Source organism: Penaeus japonicus, unplaced genomic scaffold (assembly GCF_977035675.1).
Source record: "Penaeus japonicus unplaced genomic scaffold, GWHDUDI00000001_assembly GWHDUDI00000004, whole genome shotgun sequence".
In the NCBI taxonomy this organism is placed as follows: Eukaryota; Metazoa; Arthropoda; class Malacostraca; order Decapoda; family Penaeidae; genus Penaeus; species Penaeus japonicus.
The window spans coordinates 4,506,386-4,518,885 of NW_028234406.1; the positions used below are offsets into that span (position 1 = coordinate 4,506,386).

The window sequence follows — 12,500 nt, forward strand, 5'->3', positions numbered from 1 at the left end:
TTGTTCGCTTCCCCTCGTTTTCTCCTCTCTTCTTTATTCCTCCCATTTATTTCCCTCCTTTCCCCTCCCTCCCACATCCTCGCTAACTCCCCTCTCTCCTTCCTTATCCGCTTTGCTCCCCTCGCTCCTCCCTTTCCTCCCCTCCTCGTAAAGAACCGGAGGCGATGCATGGGTGTGGGTGCCATCTCGTCCCGGAAGAGTCTACCACAGACAGCCTACCCTAGTCTACGCCCATCGCTTCAACGCCACAGTGCCACAGTGCCACAGGTTGTCCACTGGGTCTACCCTAGTCCACGAACCTATCTCTCTCTCTCTCTCTCTCTCTCTCTCTCTCTCTCTCTCTCTCTCTCTCTCTCTCTCTCTCTCTCTCTCTCTCTCTCTCTCTCTCTCTCTCTCTCTCCCCCTCCCTCCTTCTTCCCCCTCGCCCCTCTATGGCGTTTCGCACGGCACCGTTATTTAGCGCGGCGTCGGTAGAGAGAGGGAAGCGCGGGCGGCGGCACTGGTGGGTGTGTTTACCTTGGCACTGGGGCTAAACACGGCTCGAACATTCCCATTTTTCATATTCAGTGCCAGCTCCTCCCCCCCCCCTACTTCCCGAACACGTCCCATGTGGCTTTGCCTGGTTGGCTTAGGCCTTGTTCTGTCGGGGAGATGGCTTTTAATATGTCTTGATAATATTTGCTTTTGACGGATTTTTTTTTTCTTCTTCTTCTGTCTTTCTTGTTTTCTCTTGTGTTTCCTCATCTTTTTTTTCCCCCAGCTCTTTTGGAGTGTTGTTTCTAGGGATTTTAGATTTGGTTTTCCTCTCCTTATATCCTCCCCTCCCCTCCCCTCCCCTTCTCCTTCCGTTTCCCCCCAACCCTCCCTCATTTTTCCATGTTTATTTAATCTTTTTATTCGGATTTATTTCTTCCTCGTTTCCGAATTTAGCCTCGTGCATTTTTTTTCACCTAAAAAGACCCGATTCACCTAAGAAAGGCTTTACTCACCTAAATTTACCTGACTCACCTAAAATAATGACTTAAAAGAGGATAGACTCACCTAAAAATAGCCTGACTCACACACAAAAAAAAAAGTCTGGACTCACTTGAAAATAACGTGACTCACCTCGAAAAAAAAAAACTTGACTCACAAAAAAAGAGGCCAGACTCACCCAAAATAAAATGCACACAGTCACATATTTTTCAAAATTGCAACATCCCACTTCAAAAAAAAAAAAAAAAAAAAATCACTATCACCGCTTTCATTCTGCGTCTCCAGAGAGGTAATGCGTCTTAAAGATGTTTATGCGTCCTTTAAGGGAGAGAGAGTCCATGCTCCATGCGTCATTAAAGGAATATTGAGCCTTACTTATGGATTACATGCTCGTAGCGTCGTTAAGATGCGGGTGGGTTTTTTACATTAGGTGCTTCTTAAGGTCTGGTTTGGGAGGATTTCGCTTGAGTTGGTTTTCTATTTTTCTTTTTTCTTTTTTGGTATTTTTGATTTACTTTTTTTTTTTTTTTTTTTTTTTATTTATTTTTTTTTTTAGGTCGCGTGCGTGCGTACGTGCGTTTTGGGGGGAGAGGAGGGAGATGGGGGTTTCGAGGGGAGAGGGAGGGAGATGGGGGGAAGGAGAGGGAGATGGGGATGGGGGGAAGGGGAGGGGAGGAGAGGGAGATGGGGGTCTGCGTTTTGATTTATGTGTATTTTGTTAGCGTGTTTTTTTCTACTGAGTATGTCTCTCTTTCCCTCTCTCTCTCTCTCTCTCCCTCTTCCTTTCCCTCTCCCTCTCGCTCTCCCTCTTTCTGTTCCTTCCCCCCCTACTCCTAACACTCCCTCTCCTTCTCCCTCGTCCTCTTCTCCCTCTCCCTCTCCCTCTCTCTCTCTCTCCCTCCCTATTTTATGCCTAACGACCCTCCCTCTTTGCCCAGCTGTTTATTCGGATGACTGTACACGACCTTAAAAATGTTTACGTAAATATTGAGGCATGATTGACAGGCGTAAAGACAATGAGACAGGATTCCCATGTCAGCGAGCGGACCTTTATTATCGTAACGCAGCGAGTAGTACCGTAAGGTCGGTCACCAATGTGTTAATTACGTCTAAAAGCGCCTCAAAAGGCAGTTTATGAAGTGATTCCTGCCCTCCCCTAATTGTCTCTTTATTATTTATGAGCCGCGGCCCCTGAAATTACACCTTCTGTGGCCGGAGCTTATATTGAAGCCATAATTCACTCATTTGCGGTATATCATCCCATAGTGTTATCTCATTTTTTCTCTCCCTACCTCCCTCCCTTCCTCCCCCCTAACCTCCTTCTCCCCAACCCTCCACTCCTACCTCCCCGCCTCATGCCTTTCTCCCCTACTCCCACTCACTCTCCCCCCCTTCCCTTACTCCTTCCCCACCTCCCTCCCCCCTCTCCCCTCTCCGTCTCCTGTACCGACCCCTATACCCCCCTCCTCCTCCCTCCCTTTACTCCCCTCTCCTTCCCTCCCCCACCCCCCCACCCCTTCCCAAACTTCCCCTGTCTCCCTTCCCCTCTTCCCCTCCTCCTCCCCTCCTCCTCTCCCCACCCTTAAGTTTAACCACATTAGTCGTCGGGAAATTATGTACAAATTGAAAGTCCCGCGCAGATTTACGAGTCCATTTGGCGTGTTGTTGCTGTTGTTGTTGTTGTTATTGTTTTTGTTGTTGTCGTAGAGGTCTTGCGTGATTTCCCCAAGCGACGAGACGAAGTCCTTGCCCGTTTCTTGTTTACGTTTGTGTTTATCTTTTGTTGTGCGTTTTGTTGATTTGACTTTTGCTTGAGCGGCCTTGTCCGGGTCGGAACAAATGAACCTGCTTTCCGAAAGTGGAGATAAATGGTGACTTGGCAACCTCTTCTCCTTTTGGCCCACCTTTTGTCTTTTTGTTTCTTTTCGTTATTTTTGTTTGGTTGCTCTTTTTTTTTTAGTATCTGGTATTTTGTGTCGTTGATAACATACATCCCCATACATAATTTGTGCGTGTGTATGTATGTATGTATGTATGTATGTATGTATGTATGTACACGGCATCCACGTGGCTCTCTCCCTCTTAAAAACGGAAGAAGAAGAAGAAGTAGAGGGAAGAGGAAGGAGGAAGAGAAGAGGATATGAGTAAGAGGAAGAGGGAGAAGTGTAGGAGTAGTAGGAGCTAGAGGATAAAGAGTAGGAGGGTGAGGGGAAGAGAGAGGGGAGAGGAGGGGAGGGGAAGGGAGGAAGTTGTTCCCTCCATCGGAAGGCCCCTCCCCTACCCCACCCCCAACCCCGGTTCCTCCCCTCCTTCACATCTCGCCCCCTACCGAAAGGAAATGCTGAATAATGATGCTGAATAACAAGATCAGTGAAAAAAAAATGAATAGATCGATAGACAGATGGCGACATTAAGGAAAAAAAAAATCATCAGTTATTTTGCCGATGAAGAAGTCAAGTCAACTTTCATCAACATCCTGTCTTTATCTTTCTTCTACATCCTTTCAAGAGTTTCCCCTCTTTGCAATCCCCTAAGAGAACACACTAGGGTATCCCCTTCCTCCTCCCCTCACTTCCCCACCCCTCCCCTCCCCTCCCCTTCCCCCCCTCGCCCTTAACCCTTAAGACCCTTCAATCCTAAAGCCTTTAGCCCTTCACACCTAATCTCCCCTTCCCCTCTTCTCCCCTCCCCTCCTCTCCCCTCTTTTCCCCTCTTCCTATTCTTTGCCTATTGAACGCACGCGTGTCAGTTCTACACAAGTATTAAATTACTCGTTATATTATTATTATTATTATTATCATTATTATTATTATAATTATAATTATTATCATTATCGTCATCATCATCATTATTGATATTATTATTATCATTATTATTATTTTATTATTTTTGGTATCATTATTATTATTATTATCATTATGATTATTGGTATTATTATCATTATTATTGGTATTGTTATTATTTTTATTATTAGTAGTAGTATTACTACTATCGTTATTATTATTATTATTATTATGTGATCTAACCATGTTTTGAATTGGATTTTTTCCCCTTTTTGTATATTACGCAATGGTAATTATGGTTGTAATTGCTGAATATTACTATTTTGCTTTTTATTATTGTAATGATGACGATGATAATGATAGTGTTTATCATTATTTTTATTATCATTATTATTATTGTTATTATTATTTTCTTGTTATTATTATTATTATTATTATTATTATTATTGTTATTATTAATTATTAAATATCATTCTCACTTTTCACTACCCTTTCTTTTACCGCTCCTTCTCCTGCTCCTTTTTCTCCTTCCTCTTTTCTCAGCCGCGTTCGCTCTCTTTCTTTCCTCAAGAAGCATGGTCGCGTCCCTTCATTTTAACAGGAATGTATTACCCTTGTGTTCCACATCCTGCACCCTACCACGCCCTACCCTGCCCCGCCCTGCCCTGCCTTACCTCACCTTGCCCCACCTTCCCCTCCCCTATCTTCTTTTACCTCTCCATCTCCATCCCTTCCCCTGCCCTCCCCTTCTTCTACCTTACCCTCCTCTCCCCCTACCATACCCCGTCTTCCCCTACCTCACTTTCCCTTCACCTGCCCTCCCTTTCCCTACCTCATTTTCCCCTCCCCAGTCCACCCCTCCCCACCACTATACCCCGTCTTCCCCTCCTCTATCTTCCCCTACCTCCCCTCCCTTCCTCCTATACCCCGTCTTCCCCTCCCCTATCTTCCCCTACCTCACCTTCCTCTCCCCTCCCCTCCCCTTACCTTACCTTACCTTACCTCCAGCTGGGGGAACTATTTCATACACAGAAGGGGATAATGGTGCTAGGTGTTTGTTCCTGTATCTCTTAGAGCCGTTGGTGTGAGGGAGGGATGGGGGGAGGGGGAAGGAGGTAGAGAGATGGAGGTAGATTGGAAGTAAATGGATGAGATGGAGGGGATAAAACAGACAGATAGACACGCACACACACACACACACACACACACACACACACACACACACACACACACACACACACACACACACACACACACACACACACACTCACACCCCTACCTACCTACCTCTCGCCACCATCATCACCACCCGTGAACACACGTATACACGCATCGTGACGTTTACAAATTCCACAATTATCCTGGGTTTAGCGGTAGGGAAGCTGTGGAGGGAAGGAGGGAGGGGAGAGGAGAGGAGGGAGGGAGAGAGGGAGGGAAGGAGGGGAGAGGAGGGAGGAAGAGAGGGAGGGAGGGAGGGAGAGAGGAGGGAGGGTGGAGAGAGGAGGGAGGGTGGAGAGAGGAGGGAGAGAGAGAGAGAGAGAGAGAGAGAGAGAGAGAGAGAGAGAGAGAGAGAGAGAGAGAGAGAGAGAGAGAAAGAGGAAGGGACTCAAGGGGGAGGGGAGGACGGAGGAATATGCAACGGTAGCTTCCCCCTCTCCCCTCCTGACTCCCCCCCTCCCCCTCTCCCCTCCCTTCCCTTCCATTCTCCTCCCCCCGATCAATCACCTTAATTTGATATGAGACAACCCCTTTTGTGTGGGGGGTGGGGTAGGGGTAGGGGTGGGGTATAGGAGGGTTTAGGGGATTGGGGTTCGAAGAAGGGGGTAGGCCTATATGTAATTAGTGATTCCAGCCCGGTGAGTAAGAAGGGTTGGAGGGAATCGGTGTGAGGTTGTGAGGTTGTGAGGTGGAATAGTTGAGGATTTTGGGTGTGAGGTTGATGAGGAATGAGGCGGGGGGGGGGGGGCAAATACGACGAGGAGGAGAAGAAGAAGAAGAAGAAAAAAAAGTAGTTGAAGGATTTTGGGTGTGTGGTTGATGAGGAATGAGGCGGGGAAGGCAAATACGGCGAGGAGGAGGAGAAGAAGAAGAAAAAGAAGAAGAAGAAAGAGAAGGAGAAGGAGAAGGAGAATGGTGGCATAGGAGGATAAGATAAAGGAGGGGGTAAGAGAAGAAAAGGAGTAGGCGGTGTTGGAAGATTTACATTTAGGGGGGGCGTGGGGCAGTATGAAGAGCCGACTTTGAGGGATTTTTAATCACCGAATGATGTTTCTAAGACAAGCAAGGAAGAAAGAATCCGAAGATAAAATAATATGAAAGAAAAAAAATAAATAACGCAGAGAAAATATGAAAGAGAGAGACGAAAGAAAGAGAGGGAGCGAGACAAAGGATAAGAATAAGATGAAAAACAAAAGAAAATTGAATTAAAAAAAAGTAAGAGAGAAACAGAAGGAGGAGGAGGAGGAGGAGAAGAGAAAGGAGACAGAGCGTGAAAGGAGAAGAAGAAAAAAAAAAGAAGTATGGATTTTTTCGAGATGTATTACTGTAGTACATTTGACAGGATCTACCCATTAGTGGGATTAAAGATCGGGAATTCAAGCCTGCCTCAGTTCGATGCCATGTGGGCGGCTTGCTCGATGGGATCTGCGCGGTTGCAGGTGGGTGTGGATGGGCGTGTGGGGGGGGATGGGCGTGTGTGTGGATGTGTGTGTGTGTGTTTGGGGGGGGGTGGATGGGCGTGTGTGTGTATGTGTGTGTGTGTGTGTGTGTGTGTGTCTGTCTGTTTGTCTGTGTGTGTGTATGTCTGTTTGTCTGATTGTGTGTGTGTGTGTGTGTGTGTGCGTGTGTGTCTATGTGTGCGTAGGAATTTGATAAATGAGTAAGCGTGTGTCTGTGATATGTTAGCATTTGTGTGTGGCGTGGTGAGTTGATGAATGAATGTGCGTGGGTGTTCATGTGTGATGTATAGGCGTTTGTGGGCGTATGTGTTTGTTGTGCTTTTGATTATATTTGTATTCGTGTGAGATTTGTTTGCCTGTATGTGAGAGCATGTGTAAATGTATTTCTGTATGAATATGTGTGTATATGTTTGTATGCGTGCGTGTGAGTTGAGTGCGTGTGCGTGTGCGTGAAATTGAATGTCAGGAAACGGACATGTCTGTACGTACGTATAACAAGCACGTATATTCATCCGACTTCATCAAGGAACGAGCGACGTATAGCGTTGTTATATATTATTGTGGCCGGTGGATACTGGGGCGCCTCCCTGATAAGATGGGGGGTTAGAGGAAGGAGGGCCGGGGTCGGAAATAGGTAGATAGGTAGATAGGAAGAGGGATGGGGCGTGAATGGAAAAAGATAGATAAATGGATTGGTAGTTCGGGGAAGTAGGCCAACCAGGTCATTTTGTGTGTGTGTGTGTGCGTGCGTGTGTGTGTGTGTGTGTGTGTGTGTGTGTGTGTGTGTGTGTGTGTGTGTGTGTGTATGCCATGTATGCCTCACCACAGTCCCTTACCTTTCCCGAAAGTATCGCATTAAAAAAAGAAAAAGAGAATCGATTGATTAACATTGCAATACATAAAAAAGGAACACCCCTTTACATTGCATAATAAGCCACGAGGTTGCAATAACGCCTCCTAACGATGACGTCACGTTGATGAAGCTGAAGAATGTTGAGGACGTTGCTCATCACCCAGATTAATCCCCGGCGGTTCATTAATGGGGCTGATGCAAGATGTTTCCTAGGTAATTATAAATCCCACACCCCTCCTCCATTAATCTCATTGGACGACTTTAATATATCATATTCTTATTGCTTGGTTGTTGCCTCTCTCTTCTCTCTCTCTCTCTCTCTCTCGCTTTTCTCTTCTTTTCTTTTTTCTCTTCTCTTCTACTTTGTTGTCTTTCTCGTTTCGTGTCTTTTCCTCTCTTCGCTTTTTTTTCTCTCGCTTTTCTCTTCTTTTCTTTTCTCTTTTCTTCTACTTTGTTGTCTTTCTTGTTTCGTCTCTTTTCCTCTCTTTTCTTCGCTTTTTATCGCTTTTCTTTTGTTTTCTATTCTTTCTCTTCTCACTCCTATCCTCTTCTCCTGAGAGAGGGAGGGAGGGAAGGTGGGGAAGAGAGAGAGAGAGAGGGGGAAAGGGGGGGGGGGGGGAGAAAGAGAGAGAAACTTGAATTATTTCTGTCATATGTAGGACGAGAATAAGTAACTGAGAAATATTACAGGAAACACATAAACAGTGTTAACATAGGGCCGCGCAAGTACCATACCATGCTGTGGGAGTAACATCTGTCTACCCCTCTCCCTCTCCCTCACCCTCTCCCTCTCCCTCAACCCTCCCTATATACCCTCCTGCTTGAGTACTTTTCCCCCCTCCCCTCCCCTCCCCCTCCCCTTCGATCCCTCATTCTGCTCTTGAGTATTTTCCCTCTCCCCTCTTCCCTTTCTCCCTTCCTTATCTACTCTCATGTATATGTGCCTCTTACCTCTTCCCCCCCCCCTCCCACTTCCACATCTGCCCTCCTTTCTTCTGCCTCTTGAACCCTCCCACTGGAGAGCCATCACCCTTCCCCATTATTTTCCCTCCCCCCTTACCCTCCCTTCCCTTTATATCCTATATGATTCCTCCTTCCTCTCCTCCCCTTCCCCCTTTCCGTCCCCCTCCCCTCCCCTCCCCCTCATTTCTTATATGATTCCTCCTCCCTCCCCCGCCTCGCCTCCTTCGCCTCTACTTTCCTATCCTTCCACCCCCCCCCCTCCCTTCCACCCACACCCCCACCCCTGCTCATCCGAGGTACCGCCCGCGCGCCTCCACGCCCGCGCGCGCACCCCCCACCCACCCTGCATAAATCCAGTGTCTGTAGTGTGGGGCATTACCCCGTCTATGCCTTTGCCTTTGCCGATCCATTGCGCTAATCCAGCCAATGGCCCCTTCACATTATTTCATCAAATATCACACAATATTAATCCCTCATTCGTGTAATCCAGCGGCCCGTAAATGACATTAATCCCGCCGTGAATCCGGTGTATCACACTCCATAACGCGAACCAGGCGGAGGAAGGATTGGGAGGGGGGTGGGAGGGGGGAAGGGGAGGGGGTTGGGGTTGGGGTTAGGAGGTGAGGTTAGGAGGGTGAGAGGGATGGATGGGGAGGAGACCAAGGGGAGGGGGGGAGAGAGAGGGAGGGATATGGGGAGGGGGGGCGAGGGAGGGAGAGATAAGGGGAGGAGGGAAGGAGAGAGGGAGGGATAGGGGGTGGGGCGAGGGAAGGAGAGAGGGAGGGACAGGGGGGGGGGAGGGAGGTAGGGAAGAATGGATAAGGGGGTAAATAGGTGGAAGGGGAGGTAAAGGGCAGGGAGACGAAGTTGAAAAAAACAAATAAACAAATGAGAATAGTTAAATAAAATGAAAAAAAAAGATACAGAAGTAGGAAACTATACGTAGAAGAAAATGAAGGAAAATAAAGGCGTAAAGAGTAAGAGTAGGGGGGGGGGAGATTGGGGAGGGTAAATGAGAACAAAAGAGAAGCGGATAATGGAGGGAAGGGAGAGAGAGAGAGAGAGAGAGAGAGAGAATCAGACAGAGACAGAGATAGAGAGACAGAGAAAAATTAAGGAAGAAAAAGAGAAACAGACAAAGAGAGAGAGAGAGAAAAAAAAAAAAGCAAAAAAACACAGCGGTGGGAAATGGGTATAGGAATGTGTTCCGGGGGTGGGGGAGAGGTGGGAAGGGGGAAGGGGGGGAGGGAGGAGAAATATCCCTTGATGAATAGCCTGACCTTTCCTCTTCCTGATCGATAGCCTGGGTCACAGCGTCTATAGCGTGTTGTGACACAGTGATAGTGTGTGTGACCTTTGTTTGGGGCATTGATTATAGCCGTGGCCGCTAGTGTGCTCTGCCCCCGCGGATGGGCTGTATTGTGGAGGAGTTGGGGGGGCGGAAGGGGGGTTTAAATAGGAGGGGAGGAGGGTGACCGGGTGACGGGGGAGTAAGGGAGGAGGGAGGAAGGAGGGAGGAGAAGAGAGGTGTGAGGGGGTGAAGGAGGAGGAAGGGAGGAGGTGGAAGAGAGGAGGAGGAAGAAGGAACCAAGAGGGGAGTTTTAAAGAGGTAGGGGGGAGGGGGATGGGAGCAAAGGAAGGAGGAGGGGAAAGGAAAAAGAGGGAGAAACTAGAAGAAAAGAGAGGATTCTAGTGAGGAGAAAGGAAGGGAGAGAGAGAGAGAGAGAAAGAAAGAAAGCGAGAGAGAGAGAGAAAGAGAGAGAGAGAGTGAGAGAGAGAGAGAGAGAGAAAGAAAGAGACAGAGACAGAAAGAAAGAAAGAAAGAAAGAAAGAAAGAAAAATAACGAAGGAAAGAAACTGAGAATAGGAAGATCGCAAGAGAAGAACCATAATGAGTAATTGAGGCGCCGCAGATCGATGATTGAGATGCTGCGAGATGAGTCTTCAGAATCCGGAGGTTTTGAGGTGTTATAAAAGAAGCAGCTTCCACCCCCCATCCCACCCCCACCCCCAGCCTTACCCCCTACCCCTCTCCCTTCCCCGACTCCCCTCTCTCTTCCCCCGTCGGCCTCTTTCAGAGCGTATGAACGTTGATAGAGGAGAAGGGAGGGGAGGGGGGAGGGGGAGGGTAGTGAAGGAGAGGGGATGGGAGGGGAGAAGAGATGAGTTGAGGGGAGGGAGTAGGGTAGAAGGAGAGGTAAGAAGAGGAGGGAAAGAGAGGGGAGATGAGATAGAAGGAGGAGAAGGGTGGCGAGGAAAAAAAAAAAAATGGATCGAGATGTTGCGAGTTTTGCAGTTGCAGTTTGCACATTGAAATGTGCCAGCGACACTATTGAGAGTGAACTTTAGCGTTGCATAAAGTTGCGATTTCGTTATGATTTTTTTTTCTCTCTCTTCATATTCGTTAATCATGAGTGTTTTTTTAATATTACCGAGAAAGGTTTACCGGCGGAGTGCACACCGGTCCCCAGATTTTGCAATAGCATGCATACCACATCAACATTAGCAAACGTCTGTCTCTTTCTCTCTGAACGAATAACTTACGGCCATGGACGTTTATCATGACGAATAGGCGACGTACTATTCATACGCTAAACAACTATATACACACGATTTATCAACATTTATTCATATGTATTAACGATTCGTATGTATTGTAACATATTTTATTATATACATGCTTTATTTACATGCTTCCATATGTGATCTCTATTTATATGTGTAGTAACATAATTTATTATATACACGATTTATTTACACTCATTCATATGTGAGCTCTATTTATATGTGTAGTAACATACCTTATTATATACACGCTTTTTTTACATTCATTCATATGTGATCTCTTTTTTATATGCGTAGAAACATATCTTATCGTATCCACGCTTTATTTACATTCATTCATATGTGACCTCTATTTATATGTGTAATAACATCATTTTTCTTCTCTTTCTTACAGGGGTTTCGGGTTTGTTACCTTCAGTGACCCGTCGAGTGTGGACAAGGTGTTGGCGCTGGCGGCACACGAACTCGATGGCAAAAAGGTGAGTTCTTTTGGAATCGAAACGTAGGGTGTGTGTGTGTATGTGTGGGGGGGGGGGGTGATGGGTGTGTGTATGGGGGGATGGGTGTGTGTGTGTGTGTGTATGGGGGGGATGGGTGTGTGTGTGTGTATGTATATGTATGTATGGGGGATGGGTGTGTGTTTGTGTGTGTGTGAGGGGGCAGGGGGTAGGTGTTTGTTTGTTTGTTTGTGCTGGATGTGTGTGTGTGTTTGTGTGTTTGTAGGTGGATGTCTGGGAGTGAGGGGGGAGGGGGCTAGTAGGTGTATGTGTGTGTGTTTGTGTGTTTGTAGGTGGATATATGTGTGTGTGTGTGTGTGTTACAGTGGTGTGAGATGTATATTTCCTTCTTACGTAACACTACATGTAAAAGGAGAAAGGAATAATAGTTATTCAAATAGACAATTCAAATTCCCCCACACTTTTTACCAAGAGCCAATTCATCACTCTTCCTCTAATTCGCTCTACGCCAGGTTGAAACCTTGCTAGTTGAAACAGAAGAGGAAAAAAAGGAAAGAAAAAAGAAAAAGAAAAAGAAAAATGGTGTTTTGGCGAAACGGAAGGGGGGTAGGAGAGAGGAAGGAAGGAGGGGTAGGGGGGTTGAGGAGAGGAAGGAAGGAGAGGTAGGGTAGGGGAAGGAAGGGGGGAGGGGAAGGGGGATAGAGGAGAGGAAGGAAGGAGGGGAAGGGGGGGTTGAGGAGAGAGGAACGAAGGAGAGGTAGGGGGGTAGGGGAGAGGAAGGAAGGAGGGGTAGGGGGGTAGGAGAGAGGAAGGAAAGAAGGAAGGGTAGGGGAGAGGAAGGAAGGAGGGGTAGGGTAGGGGAGAGGAAGGAAGGAGAGGTAGGGTAGGGGAAGGGGAAGGAAGGGGGGAGGAGGGGAAAGAGAGCGTGTAAGAATGCTGGAAGACGTCGGCCTCCATCAATCAACAAGCCGGTATGTGCTATGAAAACCGCGCTGCATGTGTGAGAACGAGTTGTAGGGTCAGATTTGGTGGCGGTCTCACGGTGATAAGGATAGGGGGGGAAGGGAGGGAGAGGGAGGGTGGGTGGGTGGGTGGGAGGGAGGGTGGGTAGGATGGATGGAGAGGAAGGAAGAGGGAGGGATGGAGGGAGGAACAGGAAGGGAGAGAGGTTGGGAGAAGAAGGAAGAGGGATGGGGGGAAAGGGAGGAAAAGGTGGGAGGGAGGG

General features: G+C 47.4%; 1 protein-coding gene across 1 annotated transcript in view; it reads left to right on the forward strand.

Annotated features, from left to right (window-relative positions):
- The window catches only part of LOC122255300 (uncharacterized), a gene marked incomplete in the record, with an annotated part of 999,006 nt that overhangs the window by 242,547 nt on the left and 743,959 nt on the right, over nt 1–12,500 (forward strand). The window contains 1 exon segment of the mRNA XM_086535919.1: nt 11,212–11,296. Within this exon segment, the coding sequence (XP_086392045.1) occupies nt 11,212–11,296 (85 nt within the window).